At 34.5% G+C, this 26,818-nt stretch overlaps 4 protein-coding genes and 1 long non-coding RNA gene across 7 annotated transcripts; 2 read left to right on the plus strand and 3 right to left on the minus strand.

Annotated features, from left to right (window-relative positions):
- The first annotated feature begins 2,109 nt into the window (after nt 1-2,109).
- LOC141623066 (tubby-like F-box protein 5) lies at nt 2,110-5,874 on the plus strand. Of its 3 annotated transcripts, none has more exons than XM_074439108.1 (5): nt 2,110-2,331; nt 3,647-4,029; nt 4,150-4,237; nt 4,460-4,589; nt 4,808-5,874. In XM_074439108.1, exons 2-5 carry the CDS (start codon nt 3,688-3,690, stop codon nt 5,484-5,486), a joined length of 1,239 nt encoding a protein of 412 aa, XP_074295209.1. In that variant the 5' UTR covers nt 2,110-2,331; nt 3,647-3,687; the 3' UTR covers nt 5,487-5,874. The 3 variants fall into 3 exon arrangements, with proteins under 3 accessions (XP_074295209.1, XP_074295207.1, XP_074295208.1); XM_074439106.1 differs by having other exon boundaries at nt 2,142-2,390; XM_074439107.1 differs by having other exon boundaries at nt 2,142-2,331; nt 3,570-4,029.
- Nucleotides 4,254-13,588, minus strand: LOC141623067 (uncharacterized). Its single transcript, XR_012533185.1, has 3 exons — nt 13,308-13,588; nt 10,132-10,240; nt 4,254-5,800 (listed from the first exon to the last, which is right to left on the minus strand). It is a non-coding gene; the product is annotated as an uncharacterized LOC141623067 (long non-coding RNA).
- Nucleotides 11,108-11,438, plus strand: LOC141623065 (protein RADIALIS-like 1). The gene has a single exon (XM_074439105.1). The coding sequence runs from the start codon at nt 11,209-11,211 to the stop codon at nt 11,428-11,430; it is 222 nt and encodes a 73-aa protein (XP_074295206.1). The 5' UTR covers nt 11,108-11,208; the 3' UTR covers nt 11,431-11,438.
- A 1,045-nt stretch (nt 13,589-14,633) lies between the features above and the next one.
- LOC141616971 (uncharacterized) lies at nt 14,634-15,816 on the minus strand. The gene is made up of 2 exons (XM_074434139.1): nt 15,361-15,816; nt 14,634-15,149 (listed from the first exon to the last, which is right to left on the minus strand). The coding sequence occupies exons 1-2, from the start codon at nt 15,814-15,816 to the stop codon at nt 14,634-14,636; spliced, it is 972 nt and encodes a 323-aa protein (XP_074290240.1).
- Nucleotides 15,817-18,186: 2,370 nt separating this feature from the next.
- Nucleotides 18,187-24,169, minus strand: LOC141621261 (uncharacterized). The gene is made up of 10 exons (XM_074437899.1): nt 23,986-24,169; nt 20,619-20,680; nt 20,414-20,533; nt 20,209-20,328; nt 20,004-20,123; nt 19,799-19,918; nt 19,593-19,712; nt 19,387-19,506; nt 19,180-19,266; nt 18,187-18,994 (listed from the first exon to the last, which is right to left on the minus strand). Exons 1-10 carry the CDS (start codon nt 24,120-24,122, stop codon nt 18,507-18,509), a joined length of 1,494 nt encoding a protein of 497 aa, XP_074294000.1. The 5' UTR covers nt 24,123-24,169; the 3' UTR covers nt 18,187-18,506.
- Nucleotides 24,170-26,818: the final 2,649 nt, after the last annotated feature.

Genomic DNA, 26,818 nt, shown 5'->3' on the forward strand with positions numbered 1-26,818 from the left:
TATAAGCGGTATGAATTACAATTATAGAATTTACATAATTTTTTTTAAAAAAATAACAATAAAATTACATAATTACGAGAAGGATTTATATTTAATTACAGGATTGAATTACATATAATGCGAATAAATTACATGCATAATTTTTTAAAAATAGATAGTACGATATATTTAAAAAAAATCATGACGGAGTATTTACTTACAATAAAAAAACTCGGCAACTTAACTACCAGCCGCGCACACCGAAAATGGCAGGTGACAATGATAGGCTACCGAGTAAATTTATTCTTCAACCAGCGTTTCAAGCAAAATTGATCTTTTTATTTCTCTAAAAAAACAAATAAATGTTGACATTTATTGAAATATTTAAATTTAAAATTTTTTAAAAATTATAACACAAATGATTAACAATTGTTTTAATAAATATTTTTTTTTAAAATATAACACGATAATTAAACAATTGTAAAACTTTAACATATGTTTTTTTTATAAAAAAAATCCTCTCAGATCTGTAAAGAAAGTCGTTCATCACCGAGGATTTATTTACTTGGAACAAAAATTATGGCAACTTTACTATCAGTCGCGCACTCCGAACTCGGAAGATGACAATGAAAGGCTACCGAGTAATTTCTATTTCGACAAGTACGTTTTATAGGCAACATTAATATAGTCAGGTTAAATACACTTGGACCGTCCAAACTTCAAATCAGAAACTTCATAAAAATCAAAGAATCAGTTTATTCTGACATAATGGCACATATGCAGTTAATTATGTGATGGCAGCAGTTTGCAAGGAGTGGAGTTGTGGCCTAATGGCAGTAGTGGGGAAGTTAGGGCTATATAAGAGGTTATGTTGGCTTATAAATAGGAGTGCAAACAACGAGATTATCTCACACAAAAATGGCACATATCCAGAGTATGAAAATTTTCAATTTTTAGAATAATTTGCATATGTTAAAATTTATTATTAAATTATATTTCGTTTATCGAGATATAAAGTTTTTTATGTATGCAAATTTTATTTACAATAGTAGATTACGTTATTTCCTCTAAAACCTTGCATGTGAACACGTATTTGTAACAAGTTTAAACATTAATTATGTAGATCGCTGATTTAGACTAACTAGATAAATACAATAGAAATGCGAAAAAAAAAATACATCCAAAAACATTAATACCGGCCCAAATACATACCCGTGCAATTTTGCATGGGTTTAAAACTAGTTTAAATATAAAAGAATATGTCCATTTATAACCTAGTATATACTAAAAATTCCAAGCATTATTCTAGGAAATATGTTTTAGGCGGGAAAATTTGGAGTTTCGCCTATTCTTTTAGTAAATAGGGGATGCCTTAATATCATGCCTCTTATTTATATGATATACTCCTTCCAAGTTTTTTCAATCTTCCATATTTTCCACAAATAGGATTATACATGAACTTTTTCTTCACAACCAAAAATAAATAAATATAGGATTATACATTTAGTTGTACCATAAACATTATACAACCAAGGTATAAGAATTCGAGTTTATATGTATTCTTCCTGAGCTAATTCAAAGTTCATGTTTTTAATGTGTAAATGGATAAACTCAATACTTTCTAATAAAACTCATATTCTTTAACATAAAGCTCGAATACTTTATCACAAAGTTCAGATTTTACACCGTACAACATATACAACTAGTTGTATAGTCCATGAATTGCTTATTTCCCTTTTGAGACTGTTTTTCTATCTTCCCCTTTCTTTTTTTGATATACTTTTATTAATTCTTTATTCATCATCTATCCTAAAAAAATCAACAACTTTCACTACTTTATACATTCTTTATTCATTTGTCATTCTTTATTATTTTCTCTCACCACAACCCACGCTACTTTATTCATTTTGTTTTATTTTTTTCTTATTTTTGGTGAAAAAGCAAAGGGAAGACTCAAAGCGGAAGTACAAGTATACAACTATACAAGTATTGCTTTTTCTCATATATTATTATATACACAAATGGTATATAATTGATACTTAAACGGATTGTGGCCAAGGAAAATACTACTTTATATACTTCGTACGGAGTATTATATATAGGAAATTTACTCCATTAATTAATCAAATAATCATTAAATCATTAATTACATTAATTACACTATATACTCCACTCATTATTTCTCGTTTCTAAACAGCCTAATTTTAGGGTAACAAGAGAGAGAACCCCAAAGCCATCTTCAATCTCGAAAAAATTATTCACACAGGACAGGGCAGTTTAGAGAGAGAAACTTACTTGTTTTTTCAGGGCCACGGTCACTTCGGGCTGGGTTCGGCTGTGCTGTGCTGCCCGGTATGGCTTTTTCTTGGTGGTCAATCCCCCTGATTTGACCCACCTTTTCAAGTTTTCGGGTATTTAATTTTGTAAATAGTTTATGACTGGTGGCAGAACCAGGATTTATCGTTAGCTTGTGAAATTTAAAATTTGTTTGTTTAGGGGCGACCGCGGCTGCTAGCCCCTTTAATAATAATCAGATCTTGAAATGGGTGTATTAGAATAAAGCTTTGTGATGATTTTGTGGTTAATTAATCAATTAATGCTGATTTGTTTTATTTTAAATTTGTGATTTGTAATAGTTGGTTATTATAATGTGGGTTATTTCATTATGTTAATTATTACTTTTATGGGTAATGTTAGATTATTAATTTGTGATTATTAATGTTGTTAAAGATGAGGACTTTTGCACTAGGTGGTGTAATTTCTGACAATTTTTTTTATAAAATTTTCCAGATCTACAAAAAATTTACTAAAAGGTTCTGGGGCTGAGCTTTATTCTTTTGATTGTACTTCCTCCGTCTCGATTATTTGTCTGTCTTTGATTAAAATACCGCTTATAAAAATTCTTTGTTGTATACTACGGAGTAGATTACTAGATATAGAAAATTATAACCTACAGAAGGGAATTAATTTTGGGATGTACCAAAAATGAATCAAGGACAACATTTATGGGATTGATGATTTTGAGAGAGTACTTGTAGTGTTTTAACAAAGATAATACTCCTTTTAGTAATACAGTTGTTTATGATGTGGTATATGATCTAGTACTGTTGGAAGAACAAGTACAAGGGGAGAGGGTTTCAAACATGTCTGCCCCTAATGTTTAGGATACGATACAGAGTAATTGCTGATATACTCCCTTTGTCCCGGTCATTTGTTTACCTATTCCATTTATGAGTGTCTCATTCATTTGTTTACAACGTTTAGGATACGATAAGGAGTAATTGCTGATATATTTCCTCAGTCCCGGTCATTTGTTTATCTATTCCATTTATGAGTGTCTCATTCATTTGTTTACGTTTCTATAATAGGGATATGTTTCAAGAGTAATTTGATTATCCATATAACCTATTGTCCACTTGTCACTCAGTAACACCACCCATAAATGGTCCCCTCCCCTTTTCTTGGTCTTTGTGCTAAAACCAAAGGTAAATAAATGACCGGGACGAAGAGAGTATGTTTTAAGTTTCAACCATTCACCTGACTAAGAATTTTACTTATGTTTTGCTACTTCTAAATGATGTTTCCTGCAGCTCTCTGTTGGTTAAATAATGTTCTTGATCTTTTAAAGAAGGAATATTTTGTGATGGTGAATTGTTTAAATGTGCAGTGAACTTGTAGCCAGAAGGGGTGTAAATATAGTTAAAAGACATGTCCATAATGGGCATTGTTAAGGAGATGAAAGATGGGATCGGAAACTTATCAAGACGAGGAGGGGAAGGGAAGTTTTGGCGTGGGAGATCAAGGTCGCATATCGCCCCTGATCAGGCCGCGCAGCCCGATGAAGTTGAGCAAGGTCAGTGGGCGAACTTGCCTCCGGAGTTGCTTTTGGATATAATTCGCAGGGTGGAGGGAAGTGAGACAACATGGCCTGCCAGGAATGTGGTCGTGTTTTGTGCTGCGGTTTGCAGATCGTGGAGAGAGGTCACCAAGGAAATTGTTCAGACTCCCGAGCAATGTGGAAAACTTACTTTTCCCATCTCTTTGAAACAGGTTGTGTGTAGCACTGTAGCTTAGAAAATCACTTAATTATTTTTGGTAATTTCAACATATTTGTGATTTTAATCTTTCTCCACTGGTAATCTCTGATTGTTTTATCTGCCTCTGTTGTAGCCTGGTCCGCGTGATGACCATATTCAGTGTTTTATCAAAAGGGATCGTGCGACATCCACCTTCCGCCTCTTCTATGGATTGACGCCATGTAAGTCATTCTCATATCCTTGTTTCAGCGACTTATTATAATAAAAACTTTTATGAAATCATCTTACACCAGATATAATGTCTTTCTACTTGTCTACACATGCGGAAGATGCGCTAACAAGGGATTATAAGTTATAACTAATATCCCTTTATTTCCATTCACACACAGCTGTATGAGTATATCTCTAATTGATATGGAGTATATTGTTTATAACCTTCACAGCTGAAGATGAGAAAGATAAGTTGTTATTGGCTGCGAGAAAGATCAGAAGAGCAACTAGTACAGATTTCGTAGTGTCGTTGGTGGCAGATGACTTCTCAAGAGGCAGCACTGCTTATGTTGGAAAACTCAGGCAAGTTTCTCTTTCGTCATTCATGACTTGTATACCCACAGTGATTGTTGGGTTAACCACAATGGCAGCTGGTAAAGTCATTAAAAGGTGGTACTCACGGTTGAAGTTCGAAAACCATGAATATGAAAACCATGTCGCTCCCTATACAAAATTATAAAAAGAAAAAAAAAACAATCTGAGGTAGCCTTCTTAGTAGTAACAAGCTATCATGATTCCAGGTCAAATTTTCTTGGAACCAAATTTACCATATACGATAGTCAACCCCCATGTGATGCAACAATCAAGGCAAGTGGCCGACCTAGTCGGAGGTTTCACTCTAAACAGGTATCCCCGAGGTTACCTGCGTGCAATTACAGCATAGCAACCGTCTCATATGAGCTTAATGTTCTCCGAACCCGAGGCCCAAGGAGACTCCATTGTGTCATGCACTCGATTCCTCTTGCTTCAATCCAAGAAGGGGGAACTGCCCCAACACCAAAAGCTTTCCCTCACTTAACTTATGATAAGTGCCCACCGGCCCCACCTTCACCAAGCCTGCCAAGGAAGGAAGACCAAGGCCTAACTTTCAACCCGACCAGTCCACCTGAACCAACCCAGGTCGGTTCAGGGGATCGACTTATGCTTAAAAACAAGTCTCCAAGGTGGCATGAGCAACTACAATGCTGGTGCTTAAACTTCAAGGGTCGAGTTACTGTAGCTTCAGTCAAGAACTTCCAGCTCGTGGCAGCTGTTGAGCCGCACCATGACATCCTGGCTTCTGAACAAGAAAAGGTAATTTTACAGTTTGGAAAGATTGGGAAAGACATATTTACCATGGATTATCGGTATCCACTCTCTGCTTTCCAAGCCTTTGCAATTTGTCTCAGCAGTTTTGACACAAAACCGGTATGTGAATGACTTGTGGGTCACCTAATAATGCGCTTTATGCACCTGGCCCACTGTGGCCAAATTTCAATCCTCAGACCCCATGTTCATTGGACCCGTATTGGGCGTTTGCAGAACGCCGAGGATGTATACTATTGGTGATAGGCAGAAATGATCAGTGCTGCTTTCATTTCGGCAATGTAAGAATTATGTAGTCCCGTCAAGTGACCCTGTGGTGCTTCTTGTAACTCTCTTTTCTCACCTGCTCCATAATTTCGACTGGGGGCATAATGTAGTGTTAAACTGTTAATGTATTAAGCTGTTGCTAACACCTTTAAGATCATGGCCTGCATAAATGTAGAAATCATCAAAAATCAAAATTGGTCTTTTTTCTGAATATATAATGATGGGTATCTGATCAGAGGTAATATGTTCCGAATCTTGATGCATACTATTCGCTGTAGTACCCTAATATTTTTGATGGATAGGTAATTCATTTAGGAGCTAAACCAAAATTACAAAACCGAATTATAATGAAGGAATTATAGTATTCGGTATAAATTTTCGAAGTTTAGCCTAATAGTCAAGACGAAGTATTGGTGACATTTCGTCCCTTATTTGGGTGCACATTCATTTGTTTATCTTTCCATATTAGGAATGCTTCTAATGAGTAATTTGATCTTCCACATTCATTATTGTTCACTTGTCATCCCTTAAGTCGTTAACCGCCACAAATGGTCGTTTCTCTTTCGTTGGTTTTTGTGCCAAAAGGAAAAAGTAAACATACAGAGACAAAGGGAGTACATGTTTAAATATCACAAATTTTTGTTTAAGACGGCAACATCTGCCTTGAACTTTTAAGACGGTTTCCTTGACAAGGCACAACAACACTATAATACAAGAAAAACTCCAAAATATCAGCAACAATAAGACCTATTAGTTGCACACTTGCACTTGCACCCCAAGAAATGCAGTTTTTTGCTGCAAGTTTAAGCTTGTTTTGATTGCCAAAAGTAGGTACTAATGTTCGATGATATCCGTGTATACTGGCAGCTTTTCAAAGATTCTGCTTATAAGATGGAGACATCAGACAAAAAGTACGATATTTTAGGCCACTGACATAATAAGGTCCATAAGTTTTGTGTAAAAAGGCTTTTTTATTCCTTTTTTTAGTCCTTACACATCGCAAGGGCAGGCCAAATACAGGGGTACACCGTACACGGCAAGGTCTAGCGATCATGACAACAATGGTAGTACTTGGCTATCTTATAAGTTTATTATGCTTATGACCCAAAACGGAAAGTCGGATGTACACAAGTAAAGCCTTGTTCGAAAACACAAATGAAATGGTTATTTCTTACCGTAATATGGTAAACGAAAACAACTAAGTGAATCGTCTTGTTATTGGTTTCATTCGATACCCAAAAATGGTAATTTTAATTTTCGCCACTCCAAAATAATTTAAGAAGTTTGTGGTATAACTACGAGTGGAGGTGACATCATAGATGTATAAGTAGGTGAAAAGAGTGGAGATAAGAAAATGGCAGATGATGAAACGTGAGAGTAGACATTGACAATAGAGTGAAGATGATAAGAAGATAAAAGAGATTCGGAAAATCGGAATAATGATCGTCTAACCTTAAGGACCACGCACAGTGAGTGAGAGTGAGTGAGTGAGTGGATATCTCTCAATATTCTGATCCCCTTTGCTGCAACCCAGTACACAAGGACAGGCTCTAAACTAACCACCCATTCCTGTGTCATATATCATATGATCAAAAATCAAAGGTAACTTCCATGTTAAACTTAAGTGTGTTCTCCATACTCTCATTATCTTCGAATATTAGAATCTAGATCATTAGGTAGGTAATAAGGTGGTTGTACCCACAAAGGGCATATTTGATGCTGACGGATTTGAATCAAGATCATGAGTACCACCTCTTATGAATTTACAAGCTGAACCATCTGACATCTGCAAGGTGGTTGTGTTCGTGACATAGGTTTAAATCCTCAAGCATTCAAAATATCCTTCAAAATATCCTTGATGACCCCATTGCAAAAGAGGTAGTGAGAGTAATAAAGGCTATATTGGTGTAAGCGAGGTTCATTTACTATTTTACTTCGACACTTCACTTTAATCCCATGTCAGATGTCCGAGACTTGACCACCACAGGTTCAGAGGCTTAGGCCATTGTTTTTTTTGAAATTGTCCGAATCGAACTTAATGGAGTGAATCGAATCGAATCGAACTTAATGGGAAATTTGAAAATTGAAATTAATCGAATGAAATAATAATAAAAAGATTATAATAATAATAATAATAATAATAATAATAATAATAATAATAAATATTATAATAAAAATAATACCAATAATAATAATAAATATTATTATAATATTATTCATTAATAATATAATCTAATAATAATAATAATCTAATAAGATATATAAAAAATAAAATATTAATATAATAATAAATAAAGTAATAATAATAATATATTAGTAATATAAATGATAACATTATTAATAATAATATAATATATTAATAATAATAACTAAAAAATAAATAATATAATAATAATAATAGGTCTAATATAATAACTTATTAACATAATAATATTAAATATAATAATAATAATAATAAATATGTGATTAATAATATTAATAATGAGTATATTAATAAAATAATAAATATTAAATAATAACTTATTAATATAATAATAATAAATATAATAATAATAAATATGTTATGAATAATATTAATAATAATAAATATATTAATAAAATAATAAATATAATATAATAATAATAATAATAATAATAATAATAATAATAATAATAATAATGATAATAATAATAATAATAAATGTATTAAATATATATATATAATAATATAAACAATACGAATTAATTATTAATAACTATAATAGTAATATAATAAATATAAAAATAATAATATAATAATAATAATAATAATAACAATAGTAAATACATTAATATAAAAATAATAATAAGAATATCAATAAGAATAATAATAGTAATGTTGAAATAAACTGAACTGAACTGAACTGAATTGAATTGAGTTGAACTAAACTGAACTAAATGGAGCTGAACTGAACTAAATTGATTAGAATTGAAATTAAGTCCAAAAGAACAAGGCCTTAGTTTACAACAAAATTATGGATTTATTTTTCACAAAATAGCCGTATCGACCCCTAAGAACCATATCATGTCCATATTGTCCAACACTTCAACCAAGTTGGAGTAAAATAAATAAGCCACATAGGTCAAGTGTGCCCATTCTTCCCAACCTGACCTCATGAGTTATGACAGTGGCCATAAATAGATTTATCATAAATCTATATAGTTAGCCACTTGTTATCTTCAAATCTTCGTCGGCTGCTAACACTAACAACATGGAGACCATGTCCATCTATCTCTGATGAATCCAAAAAAAGCCCTGTACCCCCCTAGTAGATGATCATCCGTGTCCACCTATCGCTGATGGCTTCGGTTTGTTTTCCATAAAATGGTAAATGATCATCCTTTTTTCGGCTATGGATCTCTTAGAAACAGCGTTTGTAGGGAAAAAGACTATGTATGCCCGACGTCACCTATCTAACTTATACGGATACTCCGTAAACATCTATATGCAGCACATTAAGCATCTAATAATAATGCTACAAATGGTGCTCTGTTCCATATTATTAAAACACTCATAGGCACATATTTTATACCTTAGCCTTCAAAGGAAGAATTCCACCTCGTAGTAAAAAGCTGTTACTGTTATTTCAACGCTCCACTTTGGCTAAGTGTTGCTTAATGACACAATATTCCCTTATAAATTTATAATACACTTCAGTCTTCAAATTAGGTCAAAATCATGATTTTTTTTTTTTTTTTTGCAAAATAATCGTATCTAACACTTTGACATGTGCAGTCGAGTCCGTGTAACAAGGCTACCACAACGGACAAAGGGGTACCTGAATTTCATATAAATGAGTGGACTATTGTTCCTCCACTTAACAGAGAGTTAGATGCTACAAGCCACTTGCACAACAAGCAAATAAAATGTGAAAATCAATCTCAACTTGTTCAAGTATATGCCACATGTTCCTACAGATATAATATGGTTCTTCATAGGCAGAGTAGAAATTCTACTTATATCTTCAATGAATAATATCAAGTGGAAGAATCAAGATCCATGCAAGATTTAAGAATCATGTAATGTATGACTGCCTATGATATACGTATACGATATTGCCTAAAAGGAATCCTATAGTCTGTAGCCTGTAGGTATAAAGGTTGTTCATCCGTACAAAGTAATGAGAAGAAAAGTTTATTTTTGTAAATTTTCAAATCCACTAGACCACCCAAAATGCAGAGAAAGCGAGCTGTGATTCTTCAATAACCTATATGCATGATTATGTCATATGAAATTAGATACGAATGCTTGGATTGGTTGCTAAAAGCCCTTTACCCTTATTCCTCGATCAAGTCATACACATGCCAAAGGCAAGACATACAGTAGGTCGGGATGGATGGTTAAACTCGCGCCAAAACCATCGAATTCTCATCACATCTTATTGTCAAGACCACTTTCTCAAAAATTGTTGCATAGATATAAAAGATCAAAACTTAGGTACAATATTCAAAGATATACAAGTATTATTTGTACCTTGATTGTTCCTTTTGATTAGGGTCATTGCCACTCAAGTTTAACTCGGCACAGGATGTCATTCAGGCACCTCATGTTTTCTTCTATCAGTGGCCAGCCTGAGAAGAATCTGCAAAGAGTGACATAAATAAAAACCCAAACTTAGCTGTAAATCCCCTGCATTTACAGCTATATTAACAATTTTAGTCTAGAAATGCTGTATGCTCATAATCAGATTGCATTAGAATGATACTGGATAGTGTGCAGACTGTATAAAATCACAACACCATTGATTTATCACCTCAATATCTCCTGTTAGTGACAAAGTTAGGGGGATTTTAAGTATGGAGCCTTTAGCCTGTGTCGAAAAAAGGGAGGTCGTTTGTAGAAGACTAAAAATGAGTCGAGAATTGCGCAAATTAACTGCTAGTTGCCTACTTCACAATATAAGAAACGAATAACTGATCATGAGTCGCTATTCATAACAAATACTGAGTAAAGTAAAGCTAAGACAAGAACTCAGTTACAGGAGCCTATCATCAGACATGTCAACAATTAGAAATCACGAATCAAGCACATTTTGTCAGGTCGGTGTTACTCTGCAGGACATATCAGAAAAGATACTTCAAGAGAATAAATGACGATTGATAGACTAAATCAATCAAGACTACAACAATATAGTTAAACTGGCCCTTCACAAACAACATTGTGGTAAGAATGTTAGAGACTAAAAACCAATAGAAAAGAGAATTACTAATCTAATACGTCGTAATATGATGTACAATATAATCTGGTCGTGGCTCGTTATGTACTCTACTATGTACCGATTCTCTTCCTGGGTCCTACACAATTTGTGGCTTGAAAAGTAGGATATGACACTAGTAGTCCCCAAGAATAATATATTCTCCCAGCTGGAGTAACCCCAGGAACAAACCTTTTCTTCCAGTTTATAAGGAGCAACTTCTGTTCTCTGTAACCATAGCAAGTAACACACTAAAATACGAAAGAAAGGTCTTTCTTGACTTAAGTCATCACTTCTTTCCTTCAGTTACAGTTGCTAGCATTGTCGAGTTACATTAGTCAGCTTAGTTGTTTCAAATGGCATCTTCATCATACAGTTCATGGACAACCAAGCAAAACAAACTGTTTGAGAAGGCCTTGGCTCAGTTCGACAAGGATACCCAAGACCGTTGGCAAAAGGTTGCTAGGGTTGTTGGAAAGACTCCCGAGGAAGTGAAGAGGCATTACGAAATTTTAGTAGAGGATGTCAAACAAATAGAGTCAGGTCAAGTCCCTTATCCTTACAGGCGCGACAGCTAGAACTGAAGGTAACTTGTAACTTCAATGACATGCATCATTACTCTTCTCACTCGATATACATCATAAAGATATACTCCGTTATGCTAGAACCTACATACTGCTCATAGTTCTTTGTTTTCTTAAGTGTGATTCTCGGCTTCTTAAAACAAGCTCTTTGCTCACCAGCATCAAAATGCATACCATTTTACACATATACAACATTTCACAGTGTGACCATTGCCTCCATCAAAAGTCAGCTGACAAACTAACAATCTTCCTTGACCCGTTTTCATTATTTATCAGTCCAGATGACATAAACATTCCCATATATAGGTTAGTTCAAGAATGATCATCAAGAAATAGGAAGCTTAGTGGGAAAAAGACTCACTATTTTTGTCTCCGAATATGATAGAATAAAGCAAAACAATTCACTAAGTATTATGTGCATCTTATATTCTAAAACTGTGAAGTAGTGGTTGATCGTTGACCCAAGTCTCAACCCAATTTCCACTTTGGGTTACATGAAAGTATGAAACAACCAAGGATAAAACTCCGTACATCCAAAGCCCTAGATACGAAATCTCCCACATCAGTCGATGCAACGCTACTTGACCACTTACTGTGCAACTACTTATCCTGTCCTCAATCCTAAAAAGAAAAGAAAACAAGTTGATGCCCCAACACCTGGAACATGGCCTAGAGTTCTTATTTCTTAAAGCTTGCAAGTCCAAACAACTTTTTTTTATTCCAAATACTAGATAGACTTTTTTTTGGATTATGATTATGATACTTCAACTGCATGTCCTGTGCTTTTTCTCCTTCACTTTCAAGTATCTGAGCTTTTATAAAGTAGTGAAAAGGTTTAGCTCTTTGTCCTCACCTGGAGCCACATCTTTTTGTAACCAAATACACTTTATGCAAGCATCATTTCTAAACTAGTTTGAGGAATGCTAACATATTAACCTCCCTTAACCCCGGCTTTTGCTGCTTGTTTCCGCTGCAATTCATAATATCGCAATGCATTGAAGTTATTCAAATTCTGAAACTGATGCGAGTTTATTCTTCTGTGCAGCAGGCTACAGCTATATTACACTGGTGCTAGAGTCGCACTGGCTATGCTGCATCAATTTATCCTATGTTGGTCTTGTAAAAAAATTAAAGCACAAGCAGATTTCAAGTTGACCCTTTTACCTTGGAGTTGTATTGCGCATTTTTATCAGTCATTTCTGTGTTCATTTCAGTTCTAACACATTAAGGAGGAACACCATATAATCCTCCTTTTGTCAAGTGTTCTTGTATTACTTTGTTATTTTATGAACGATTGAGTTTGTTCTTATGCCTATTCCTAATTACTCCGTTTAATAATGTTCATTGACATGCTTATTTCATCATCCAACTGAAGCAAATACAGCAAATGTTATTGACTATAGAGGCCTAATAAGAACTACTCCTTCCGATACTTATTTACCTGTTATCAAAATACTCCTCACAAGAAATAAAAAAAATAACTATTCATTGGAACGAAGGTAATACTTTTAACACAAATATGTTACTTGGACTCAACCACTGTTAGTCTGTTACACCGAAACTTCTCCATGTACTTAGCACAACACATAATTTTAAACAAAAAGAAATTGAAAATGACGCAGAAAATAACCGTATTCGACACTCCGACGCGTATCCGACACTTCCAGAGTTGAAGCCGAGTAAGACGTGCATAGAAATATAGAATTCAGCTACAAGCATGAGAACGATCGCCGGGAAAAAATATATATGCAAAATTAACATCAACGGTGCGATAATGAACAATAAATTATTAAAGTTGGAAGAAATCTGTACTCGATTAATAAAAAATTAATTAAGGAAAGAAGAACAGTAAATAAGTGAACATAATATACCATTAATTGATGCGTTCACAATCGCTGTTCAAATTGTTTGAAGATATTAATTCCATTCCGAGATAACATCATGTTAATTCTCTCCAATACGCTACACAATCCATGTTTTCATCATCTGAGGATTATAGTAGGTTTTCATATCAAGAGCTTCAAGGCCATGTTCTTCGCCGTGGAATTTTGATTACATCCGAACTTTTTTTTTTTTTTTTTTGACAGTTAAAAAAAATAAATTGTAAACTTTAATTGGGGTTTTTTCAATTCAAGTTTTATTTATTCGTTTTGTCTTCGTTCGTTTTAAATGTAAATGGGTTAAATACTTTTGGTGGTGAATGATGAGAAGACTCAAGAGTTCTATTTTTTTGTCTCATCTAATTATTTGGTTAGTTTTATTTATACGATGAATATGTTCGTCTCAATTAATAATCGGTCTTATTTATCCTACGTGACTTTCCTCCATTGCAATTGATTGTACACCCAATTTTTTAAATTTTGCCAAGTGTTACAATTTGGTACTTATGTATAGATATACAACCATTTCTTATTTAAGATTTTTTTTAGAGGGAAATTTCTTATTTAAGATTGTTTTAACTTAACACAATCTCCTATTTACTAAATGAATAGGCGAAACTCCAACTTTTCCCGTCTAAAACATATTTCCTAGAATAGTGCTTGGTATTTTTAGTATATACTATAGGTGTGGCCATGATAAGTTATAAATGGATATAATCTTTTATATTTAAATATTTATAACATTTAATATTTCACATTCTCCACAAATTTATCTCCGATTTTTTTAGGATATACACTAAAAAAGTAAAACTCTATAAATATCGTGCATATATTGCACGAGGTCTATATTAATAACTCTATAAATACCGCGCATTCATTGCGCGAGATCTAAACTAGTTTATACACTGATTAAAATAGAGGTGAAAATAATAGGGGATTGCGAGAGGTATTAAGTTACCCCAAATTAATTACTTTTCTTTTGGGTTTTCAAATGAGTAGGCATAGATTACCAAATTGTCATGAATTTGAACTCTGAGTTACATGAAGTTATATTTCTCAAATTCTAAAAGCACCCGTCTTATATTGAAGATGAATTCGCCCGTCTTAAATAAAAATCGGTGTTTTTAGGGTAATATTATTATTGTTTACTTTAGACATTTTTTATGTCCAATAAATACTCATTTCCTTCAGATTATTTAGACGATTCTTTATGTCCTCGTCTCCTTAAAATTATTTTTAGATGTTATCACATCAAAGGCAGTACCTCTTTTGAGATTTTTTTTTTTTTTTTTTTTGGCAGCTGTAAATAAAGATGTTCTAGCTAAGCATAGCCTTACAAGCAAGACCATGCGCTAAAAAATTAAACGACCTAGGAATATAACTAAAAGACACGCAATGAAACAAAGCGCTAAGGAAGATGATGTCCGCAAGGATTTCCTTAGTGAGGTGGTGAGCTCGCTCGATCCCTACAAAAAACGCAATTAAAGGGAGGCAGTCCGAAGAGACTTCCAAATGCCACAAGCCTTTATCTCTTGCCCAGTAAATCACCTCCCGGAGTCCTAAAGCTTCCGCTTGCATTGCAGATTCAGCTTTGATTGCCTTACTAATTTCAAAGAATTTGGCTCCAGTTTTCGTGAAAGCAACCCATCCTACCCCAGCTTTATCCCTGGATTTCCATCCTGCGTAAACCATAACTCTAATACATTCACAATTGTACATTGATCCAATCGTATAAAAAGGCTTACTCTCTTTCAGCCACAACATTTTTTCATCTTCCATGCCTGAAGTCGCGCTGTTTGTCATCTCCTCACCTTTATTAATCTCAAGAACCGCCTTGTCAGCATTACTTACCACTTATGTCCATAAGTTCAAGAAAAGATTTGGGTGGAATCTAGCTCTCCCCTCTGAAAAGAATCCTATTTCGTACACACCATAGACATCATAATGTCGCCACAAATCATATCAATCGAGTATTGACATCCTCAAGTTTGCCCAGGTAATTAACCCAATGAATAATCCACTTTCCAATGTCCATATTGTTAACCTGAGAGTCCCTAATACCTAACTCTGTGCAAGCCCATATCCTCTTTGCAACCTCACAATCCCTAAAAAGGTGTTCCAGGGTTTCAGAAGTCATCTCCTCATTAGTACAGAGTTTGCACCTCGTATCCACTTCAATTTTCCTCCTCTCAAAATTACTTCCCACCGGTAAACTATTCGTTACAATTTGCCAGATAAGGATCTTCCACATCATCGGACCCGGTAATTTCCATAGCTTTCTTTTACAAAAGGACTTTCCTTCCTCATCTACTCTTGTTCTATCCTTCACCGAGCCTTTTAATTCCATAAATCTTGTGAAGAGGACTCCATATCCACTCTTCACATTATAATCACCCGTACTACTATGTGGCCAATAGCCCTCATCAACACTGCGGGATCTAGAATGGGGCATGGCTAGAACTTTACTCACAGTTTCATCAGCAAACATATGTCGTACCATTTCCTCATTCCATCTTCTACCCTACTCGCTTTCGCACCTTATGATTAGGTCCCCCACCTTAAGGTTCCGAATATGCACCGCATCGAGTGAGAGAATCTCATCCCTTACCTCGGGGTAATCCCCCTCAACCCACTTGTTGGTCCAGACATCCAACTCCGATGTGGTCCTTATTTTCCATCCCATATGTTGTAGGATCAAATTTAACCCATAGAGAATACTTGTAGCTCCCCATGAGTAATTAATTCCAATTTTTATATCCCTATCAGCTCCTAGGTTATTATTTCCTAATAAAATCTTTCGGAAAATCCGGCTAAAGTAGGAGTCATGTCCAGAAGCAATCCTCCAAGCATGTTTCGCCAGCAAGGCCTGGTTCAGGCATTCAATATTTCTTATACCAAGGCCACCCTCACTTTTCGGAAGACTAAGGAATTTCTGACTACACCAGTGGATGGTTTTCCCTGTTCTACACCCCGCCCACCAAAAATGTGACAAAATAGAGTTGAGTCTATTTGTCACACTTACGGGTATTTTAAATACCGATAGAAAGAAATTGGAGAGATTTGATAAGACGGAAGAGATTATAGTCAACCTCCCAGCCGGGGACAGAAAAATTCCATTCCACGACGAGATCCGCTTCATAACATGTTCAACCAGACCCTTGAATAACTCATTTGTTTATCCCTGAAACTCAATAGGTAAACCCAGATATTTACCCATCCCCTTATTTCCCTTTATCTTCAGGATTTTCATACATCTCCTTGCCTGTAAAAGTCTCGTGCTCGGACTAAAGATAATACCCGACTTTTCCTCATTTATAATCTGACCGACACTTTGCAATAGTTGTTCAGAAGATTACAAAAAAATTTTATCGAATCCTCTTTGTCCTGTAGAAAAAAGACCGCATCATCCGCTAAAACAAGTGTGTTAACTGGAGTTCTCCCCTTCCTAAATTGATACCCTTTAACTTTCCATTATGCTGATATCGCACCACATTCTTTGACATGACCTCCATACACCATACATAACACGAAAATATATGGAGAAAGTGGGTCACCCTGCCTAAGTCCACATTTTGGTTGAAACAACTGCAGCGGTGCACCATTGAACAAGACTTGATAGGACACCGTAGTCACACAATTCATAATTAGAGATACTAAATTTATCGGGAAACCAACATTAAGCAAAACCGCCTTTAGAAAATCCCAATTTACCCTATCATAAGCCTTACTCATATCTGCTTTAAAAGCTAACCTTTCCCCTTTTCCTTTCTTGTGTGACTTTATTTTGTGAATGGCTTCATGTGCGATTAGGATATTATCCGATATCTGCCTACCGGGGATGAAGGCATTCTGGAATTCTCCTACTAACTAACCCATCACCCTAGCCAACCGATTAGTAATACACTTTGACACAATCCTTATTAAAACGTTACATAGGCTAATCGGTCGGTACTCATGTACACCTTCCGGGTTATGGCACTTAGGGATTAAGGTAATGAATGTTCTATTAAGCTCCTTAAGGATCATACCAGAGTTCAAGATCGAAAGGATAGCTTTTGTGACATCCTTCTTAACAAGGAACCAGCATTTATGATAGAACACAGCCGGTACCCCATCCGGGCCCGGAGATTTAAGAGCGCTCATTTGAAAAACCGCACTTCTCACCTCCTGTGCAGTGAATGGTCGCTTCAGCCAGTCAGCATCATCATTTCAAATAGTAATTGTACATCTACTCACGAGCTCTTCCATTATCAATGAATTATTAGCAATCTGGCTCCTACAAATAGGATTATAAAGCTCCTTAAAGTTGGCCTGGAAAATATTACATACTCTTTCAGGATCATACACCTATGTTCCATCCTCCCCCTTAATGCCGAGAATGAAGTTTCTGCCTGCTATACCCTTAACCCAGTTTCTGCCTGCCGAGAAGTACTTAGTGCACGTATCCCCATCCACCATCCATCTCAATTTTGCTCTTTGTCTCCAGAAAATAGCAGTTGCCTTCGAAAAATCCTTAACTTCCTCATTTGTTTTCGTGTACATCTCATCATTTCCTTCCTTAACTGCGATGTCCATTCCCTTCTCCAGCTCCATATCAAAATCATCCTCTTTTGAGTTATTGAAAGCAACTTAATGAATAAATACATTCTCATTCACAAGACTTAGAAATCGAACTCTTAATCACTTATTTACTCCAAACCACTTATATAAAAGATGAAGGTCATTATCATTCACACCGATCAATTTTGACATCAAACAAGTGATCTACAACTCACAAGTCAAACACTAGAATAATAAGGGGATAAATAAGGATTACTCACGTATATAAAAATTTCTCTTTAGATTCCAAATAACATAAAACCATGAGATTACCAAAACTTATATGTACAAACTATATATTCATATATAAAACCGACTTTGCAGCGTACTCTACAACGAGTGCGGTCTCATACTCTACTACGAGTAATTACTCTACAACGAGTGTGGTCACATACTTTATTACGAGTATGGAAACACCCCTAGTTATTATTAGGAGACTACATTCTAACAGTATTATGACATTGTATTTTGCTTCTTATATGTGCCCTGTCCAAAAAGGGCATACAGGCACCATGTCATACTCTAAAAGGTTAAGTACCTTACATTACATTTATGCCTAAATACCTAGCAAAACTATATTGGAAAAACTTCTCAATTCCCCCTGAGCTTTGAGCCAACCTCACCGGCAGCATTTGAGGCCTTCTCCTTTGCACTTTTCATTGTCTCAGAAGCCGAATCCTTTGCATCTTTGGCCTTGTCCTTCGCTCCTTCGTACATTCCTCCGGCAGTGTCCTTTGCCCCATCATACATCCCCTTAGCTTTCCCTTTTGCATTTTCCATCGTCTTGGACGTCGAGTCCTTTGCATCTTTGGCTTTGTCCTTCGCCCCATCATACATACCTTCAGCTTTACCCTTTACGCTTTTCATCGTCTTGGAAGTCGAGTCCTTTGCTTCATCGTACATGCCTTCAGCTTTTCCCTTGGCACTTGACATTGTCTTTGAAGCGGAATCCTTAGCGCCCTTGGCCTTGTCCTTTGCCTCATTGTACACCACCTCAGCTTTTCCCTTTGCACTTGACATTGTCTCGGAAGCTGAGTCCTTGGCTCCTTTGGCCTTCTTGGATACATATTTCGATGCCTCTGAAAATAAAATTGGAGAAGAATACAAGAACGTTTATATGTATTCGCTATTCACGTAGTCTATCTTTTCATATAGGTTGTTTACACAAGTAAAAAGGAATGTGTGAAGTGTAATCAAAGTATTGAAACATATCATAGTCAAATTGCTTAAGCAAATGGTTGAATATAAAGGAAAAATTAGTCACCGGAAGCCGAATCTTCAACTTTATCCACCGTCTTCGAAGCCGAGTCCTTAGCACCTTTGGTCTTGTCAGAGACATATTTTGATGCATCTGAAAATGGTAATGGAGAGTGGAATATAAGAATACAAACACGTTACACAGTTACAGTATAAGTAATTGCCAATTTAGATGAAGCTGCTGTAAATAAAGAAAAGAAGACTATTGAATTACCAGAAGCCGAATCTTCGGCTTTGTGCATCATTTTTTTAGCACCTCCCTTAGCACTTGACATCGTCTCGGAAGCCGAGTCCTTTGCGCCTTTGGCCTTGTCAGACACATAATTTGAAGCCTCTGAAAATTCGAGGAATAGATGTAAGAAGAATAGCCAGTGTTAATAGATTGCATGCGTAAATTGGTCATAGACAAGGATAAGTTACCAGAAGCTGAATCTCCAGCTTTGTGCATCATTTTTTTAGCACCTCCCTTAGCACTTGACATCGTCTCAGAAGCCGAGTCCTTTGCGCCTTTGGCCTTGTCAGATACATAATTTGAAGCTTCTGAAAATTCGAGGAATTGAAGTTAGAACAATAGCCAATGTTGATAGATTGTATGCGTAAATTGGTCATAACAAATGATAGGTTACCAGAAGCCGAATCTCCAGCTTTGTGCATCATTTTTTTAGCACCTCCCTTAGCACTGGACATCGTTTCGGAAACTGAGTCCTTGGCACCTTTGGCCTTGTCAGATACATAATTTGAAGCCTCTAAAAATTCGAGGATTAGAAGCAAGAAGAATAGCCAATGTTAATAGATTGCGTAAATTGGTGACGGCAAAGGAAATTTAGTTACCAGAAGCTGAATCTTCAGCTTTGTGCATCATTTTTTTAGCACCTCCCTTAGCACTGGACATCGTCTCGGAAGCTGAGTCCTTTACGCCTTTGGCCTTGTCAGATACATAATTTGAAGCCTCTGAAAATTCGAGGATTAGAAGTAAGAAGAATAGCCAATGTCAACAGATTGGGTAAATTGGTGACAACAATGGAAATTAAGTTACCAGAAGCTGAATCTTCAGCTTTGTGCATCATTTTTTTAGCACCTTCCTTAGCACTGGACATCGTCTCGGAAGCCGAGTCCTTTGCGCCTTTGGCCTTGTCAGATACATAGTTTGAAGCCTCTGAAAATTCGAGGAATAGAAGTTAGAACAATAGTCAATGTTAATAGATTGCGTAAATTGGTGACAGCAAAGGAAATTAAGTTACCAGAAGCTGAATCTTCAGCTTTGTGCATCATTTTTTTAGCACCTCCCTTAGCACTGGACATCGTCTCGGAAGCTGAGTCTTTTGCGCCTTTGGCCTTGTCCGATACATAATTTGAAGCCTCTGCAAATTAGAGGAATACAAGTAAGACGAATCGTCAATGTTAATAGATTGCGTAAATTGGTGACGGTAAAGGAAATTAAGTTACCAGAAGCTGAATCTTCAGCTTTATGCACCATATTTTCAGCCCCTTCTTTTACGGTCCATTTTCTGTCAAGAAAATTTCGAGTAATGCTTTTAATGTCATGGAATCACAAATCCTCGTGTGATGAGAAACATAAACATGATAAATTTGACATAAAATGCAAATCCCAAGTGCTACAACTATCTTTTATTCTCAAGTTTTTACCAAAGGCGTACTTTTTATAATGAAACTAGTTTATGACCCGTGCAAAGTTGCACGGGCGTGTATAGATTGTATATTTAAAATTTTTCGTAAATTCTTAGATTTACAACATTGTTTTGGTTTCTTATTTGAAGTAATTGATTTCCCATATGTTACATGGAAATTATATACTTGACAATTACAATTACAAATACAATACTTCTATAACAGTATAATCTACATATTTAAATTATAGTATTCATTTTTTTTCAAAATAACATTAGTATTAAGAGAGTATTAATTGTAAAAACATAGTTATACTCTTGTTGTATATTATGGTTACACCCGTCGTATCTCATATCTTTGATTAGAGCATGCATATGCCGACATGTTTACACCTATGTTAAAGCATGTTAATAATTTCAAATATCGGCAAATTTTACCATATAGGATAAGTTTTGAAATGTTTGCATAAAAATTAAAATTAAAATTAGGACAAAATAAAAAGTAGAATTACGAATTAAGTCAAAACAATATCAGTTAACGTATACACTTGAAAACTTGCTATAAAAGGAAAGAACGCTTATGAGTTACACATTATGATATCTCTATAAATTATTTTATATTTGATATACTAATCAGTATATGTAAATGATCATACTAAAACCTCTCTGATCTTTTGAAATTATTTTACGACCCGTTAATCGCGAAACATATTTGGTCTTTATGTCCCATAACATTACTCGTGTCTCATATCTTTTGATGTACACATTCAAAAGTCATAAACAAAGTTGAATTTATTTTTTAGTTTCAAGGTATTCAATATTTGACTGGTAGAAATTGGTACAAAATCAATTTAAAAATCAATTTGAGGTTCATTTTTGTTAACATGGTGGGCTCATTTCATAGCTAATATTAGTCGTGTATGAGTTAGTAGATATAAATTTGATGATCATTGTGGGCCAGTTGATTAGTGGGCTAATGAATTTTGCTAAAATTGTGCTTAGTATGAGGTGAGTATTTAGGCGGGAAATTAAAAAAGATATTTATGGTTTGTGTTTTATTATTTATATGAAATAAGAAATTGATCACTTTTATCAATGTAAGTAGAATATAGACTGGTAAAAGTGACCAATTTATAAGAAATAGTGAACATTATGTGTAAAAATAATTGTTTTTTTTAAGTAGTCACTGTTAGTAACAAAATAGTGGTAACTTTTAATATCAAAAGCTAAATTTTTACCATAAAATGGTCATTTTTTTGTAGTATCGCCATATTAGGGTCTCATATCATAGTATAATTTGTGATTGAGAATTAGGCCATTGAAACTCTAGAGTGTAAACTCTAGAATTAGGCCATTCATGTTCGTTAACGTTAAATATACATCCAATCAAAACTCTTTAATACATACCCTTTAATCCTTTATTAATGTTTAAACAATGTCAACCTACTCATAATCAAATTTCATTCGTATAAATTGCATTAACTAATAAATTTTTTTGAGGAAAATCGGAGATAGTCTCTAAAGAAGTTATTGATATAACATTGTAATCATTTATCGTTTTCATGACCATTATATAAATATATTGTTAATCATGACTTGAAATGACTCTTTAACTTTGTATATATATTCTTATAATAAGTGTACCCATTTTATTTTTAATCATGTATTCATCTGTTTTATTGCCCATGGTATTATTTTGTATTATAATTATAAAATAAGCTCATAATAAATTTATTATGAGACATTCTCTAAAGACATTTACCCAATGCTTCTCAATTTCAATTTGTTAGTTGTTAGATTATTCAACTTACTCGTGCAAGGAAAGGGGAGATGCTATAATAACATGATAATCGAAGATCGGCAACAAAACATTAAGTTCATAGTAACAAAAAATTAATCAAGATACTATGTCAATTGTTATTGTTTTATTAATTAGTATAGATAGTTAGATTGAAGGTTATGAACACTTCAATATGATTGACCATTTTAACAAATGGCTATTCACCCCGGTTTAAAAACATAAAAGGAATGATTTTGAGACTAACAATTATCTAAATTGCATGATTAAACAATATTGTTTAATCGAGTAAAAACATGATGCTTAAAAAATTTAAATTCATGCCATCAAACAATTATATATACTATATAAGATATGAAAATTATTTAAAAAAACCACAAAATTCTAAAACTAATTATGATATTATGGAGACCTTAAAATATAGAGAAGTTAGTAAAACAATAATAAAATATGGTGGTATAAATTTTATGTTAACAACATAAAATAAATTTTATATATTGGGCTATTTAGTTAGCGGACCTATTTTTAAAGAATCCTAAAATCTATGTTAAATGTGGAGTGAAGTTTTGGAGGGGATAAAAATATGGTATGGTTGTTGTTTTATTATTTTATATAGATATAGATTATGACTGTTAGATCGTCCTAACATGAAATTTCAATCAACGATAAAGAGTGTACCATTGTAGCTCCATTTCTCATGGAAAAACAAATGGAGAGAATCTTAATTAATTTTCTGCGGGGATTTTAGATTCGTATCACACCTAGATTCATCAAGAGGCTCCCTCGTCTTAGATTGGTAACGGAAACTAAAATTGAAATGGATATTGAGATGAGGCCTAAAAACGTAAATTTTAACAGATTTAGAATCACATTTTCATTGCAAAGACGAAAAAGTATCTAAGGAAACCCTCCAAGTTCGAAAAAACTTCTATTAGCTAATACGTAGCTAACGTAGCCCCTAGAACGACACAACCCAACACGAAATTATAAGCTGGACAATCCAGCAGGAAATAATTAATGGATTTGGGTCACAATTTATTTGTTACATCAACTCGTTTATAATATCAAGTGAGCTGAGCCAACTTCGCCCTGTTGGCCAATGAAAAATTCGAAAGTTTTACTCCCAATTTCCAACTTTTCTTAAAAGTTATACATTATGCCATCATTAGTTCGCCCCGCTAAAATTTTTTGCCCCTCAACCGTAAATCCTGGCTTCCCCACTAGGTGGGTGTTATATTTCTGATAACACGACTTATACACGAATAAGTTACTCCATATCAGGTTATTAGCTTCTTGTCACTATTAATACGGAGTACTATATAAGTCGATATGAGCGTCTTACATAATATTCCGTGTTTAGAAAAATGCAAAAAAGCGGGAAAATTACCCGGAACCATAAATCTTTTGGCGAGCCCAACCAGTCCAAGATTCATCTTCATTAGCGTTGGCAACCTTAGCGACCACCAACGCTACCACGACGACCAACAACAACCACCTCATCAAACCCGCTCTTTTGCTACCCATGTTTACCTTTTTTTTTATATTTACTTTGTTAGAAATTACACAAGAAAACTTGTCTGCGTATTGCAAATGTGTGAAAATTCAGTGTGCTTTAAAAATACATGGAGATAAAGAAAGCAAGGGAGCAGAGAAATCAACTCCATGATAATCGTTTCCCAAATTAGTATATGCTATGTGGTATCTACTCATTTGGCCACGTTGGTCTGTAGGTGCCACGTGTCACAGTTTCTTACCCATGATAATATTTTTAGTTTTTATTTTGCCATTTTTACTGCCTCCATGATTTCTAAGTTGTTAATTTAATTTAATTATTAGTTTCTCCAAATTTAACGGTGAAAATTAGTGTTCTATTTTCATGCCATTGGGTGTAAAGGGTAATATGTTTAGAACGAACAAAAATACGCATAAGAATTATTAAAAGTAATTAGGAAAAAAAATCTGATTAACGATCAATTGATATGTTGTAGACGATAATATAATGTATAATAATCACATAATAAAATAATTGATTGTATGCCTCATTATAACTATGTATAAGTGACAACAATACATAAAGCGCATACGTTAATATTTTTAAAATAACTAGAAAAGATAAACAAACAATTAAGACGAGAAAGTATAACAAAATTATTGGACACTATACTCTATAGTACTATTCACTATACACCGATGTTAGACATATTGTGAGCCAACAACTGTCAAAACACAAATTCTCATTTGTTACGGACAAAATTCGTTACAAGCTTGTGACGTGAGACAAAGAGACAAGTGAGAGGACAAGTGGAAGAGGGTTCTGACTTGTAAGAATCTAAGAGATCACAAGCTTGTAACCGTCACAAGCAAAATGGAGTATTGTTATCAAAACACGAATCATGGAGTGCATTATTACAATAGTGCCTATTGAACTAGACAAAAGGATGTTGATATGAGCCAATGGTGGTAAATTGCTGCCGTTACACAATTAGATACAGAGTAACACATAATTTAGTACGATTCTTAATTTTCAAATCTTCAAAACTAAAACAACACCACACAAATCAAATCACAAGGTGGAAATTCAAGTGAAAGTACGTATAACATCTCATTTGATTCCTTTATTCTTCTTTTTCTTGTAATTGAATTTTTGTGTTATACTACACTTGTGATCTAAGATGAGCTCCTGAACGCATTAGGATTTAGTTGAGTCAATGGTGGATGCAGCGTGTTTGGATTGAGGATATTGAAGAGCAGGGCCGTCCCTGTAGTTTTGAGGGTTCTGTGCGAAATCTTAAAGTGAGGCCCCGGTACCATTTTTATTACTCGTAAAAGAATAATTAGAAAAACGTATATTAACTATTTTAAGTAATATTTATAAGGCTAGTTTATGTCTCAATTCTAAAAGAAATGTAGTACATAAATAAATTGTCTTTTCAATTCTTCAACAACAAGTAAATGTCACAATGGTTAGTTGCATAATAAAGAAGCAATGCAACCTGGGTTCGATTCCCATTAACCTTATTTTGTTGAAAATTGAACAACCCCATTGTGTAAAAATTTAACAAAATTAAACATGATGCAAGGTTCGAACCCAAGACCATTTGACAAGTTATACCATAACTCTTACCACTAAGTCAAGCTGATAATTATGCTAAAACCCACGCTAAATTAAATTATCAACTGGGCCGACCCTTTTGGAGAGAAAAGAAAGGGAAGAAGAGTGGAGATTAAAATTCCTTGTTTGGATACTAGATTATGGTGGAAAATAGACATGGTAAAATTGACCTGACACTCTAACTGAAGACCGGAACTTGACTGAACCCGAATTGACCCGATCCAGTATAACCTGACCCAAACTTTTATTGTTGCAGACTGATTATTATCCACAAATAACTTGATAATAGTTAACCCCAAAATGACCCATCCCGACCCGGACTCCGCATACCCGAAATGACCTGACCCGATTGACCCGCTTGCCAGGTCTAGTGGACGGAAGTGGAGGGGAAGGGATTTAGATCCATTTTCCCTTCTGAAAGGCAAACCAAAACCTCTTTACAATAGGAAAAATTTGGAGGGAATTGTATCCAAACATCAACTACCCATATCACTTATTCCACATCTATGTCTCATCTTGTACCCCACCATCTTAATCTCATGACACATCATCATACTTCAATTAATAAAAATAGTGATGATTTATATTAAAGTAATGATGTATCATAAGGAAAAGTAATGAGACATTAGATGAGACACAAAATGGGATAGAGAATTTGCACTGCATTTCACCTCCCCCCTCTTTTCCTTCTCTTTTTTTTTTCCCATCTCATCCAATTTCCTCAACTTTTGCGATCAAGACACATCCTTAACTAGAAAATTAATATTGTTTGTGTGTTGTGAAATAAAGAGAGAAGAGAATTGTAAAGAGAAATTAAAGAGAATATAAGAGAGACAAAACTGTATTCTTATTCTATTATGAAGGGTATATATATACAATACAAAAGGTAGAGTTTCCATAAAGATAATATATTCTATAATCCTATAAGATGGACATCCATATAATAATAATATTTCATAACACCCCCCCCCCCCCTTGGATGTCCATTACTGAAGAACATGTCTCGTTAAAAACCTTACTAGAAAAACCCCACGGGAAAAACGCTAGAAAGGAAAAGAGTACAATAATTTTCAAACACGCATAATAATAGCTGCCTCGTTAAAACTTT

This window comes from Silene latifolia, chromosome X (genome assembly GCF_048544455.1).
Source record: "Silene latifolia isolate original U9 population chromosome X, ASM4854445v1, whole genome shotgun sequence".
In the NCBI taxonomy this organism is placed as follows: Eukaryota; Viridiplantae; Streptophyta; class Magnoliopsida; order Caryophyllales; family Caryophyllaceae; genus Silene; species Silene latifolia.

Bases quoted from the DNA above. Each gene is read 5' to 3' on its own strand.
- LOC141623066 (XM_074439108.1), top strand. From the start codon at position 3,688: ATGTCCATAATGGGCATTGTTAAGGAGATGAAAGATGGGATCGGAAAC. The intron at 4,030-4,149 runs GTTGTGTGTAGC...CCTCTGTTGTAG, and splicing joins TTCCCATCTCTTTGAAACAG to CCTGGTCCGCGTGATGACCA. The intron at 4,590-4,807 runs GCAAGTTTCTCT...TCATGATTCCAG, and splicing joins GCTTATGTTGGAAAACTCAG to GTCAAATTTTCTTGGAACCA.
- LOC141623065 (XM_074439105.1), top strand. From the start codon at position 11,209: ATGGCATCTTCATCATACAGTTCATGGACAACCAAGCAAAACAAACTG.
- LOC141616971 (XM_074434139.1), bottom strand. From the start codon at position 15,816: ATGGTACGACATATGTTTGCTGATGAAACTGTGAGTAAAGTTCTAGCC. The intron at 15,150-15,360 runs GTTAACAATATG...AATGCTGACAAG, and splicing joins TAGGTATTAGGGACTCTCAG to GCGGTTCTTGAGATTAATAA.
- LOC141621261 (XM_074437899.1), bottom strand. From the start codon at position 24,122: ATGGGTAGCAAAAGAGCGGGTTTGATGAGGTGGTTGTTGTTGGTCGTC. The intron at 19,507-19,592 runs GTAACTTATCCT...TCGAATTTTCAG, and splicing joins AGCTGGAGATTCAGCTTCTG to AGGCTTCAAATTATGTGTCT. The intron at 19,267-19,386 runs GTAATTCAATAG...TACCATTTTCAG, and splicing joins AGCCGAAGATTCGGCTTCTG to ATGCATCAAAATATGTCTCT.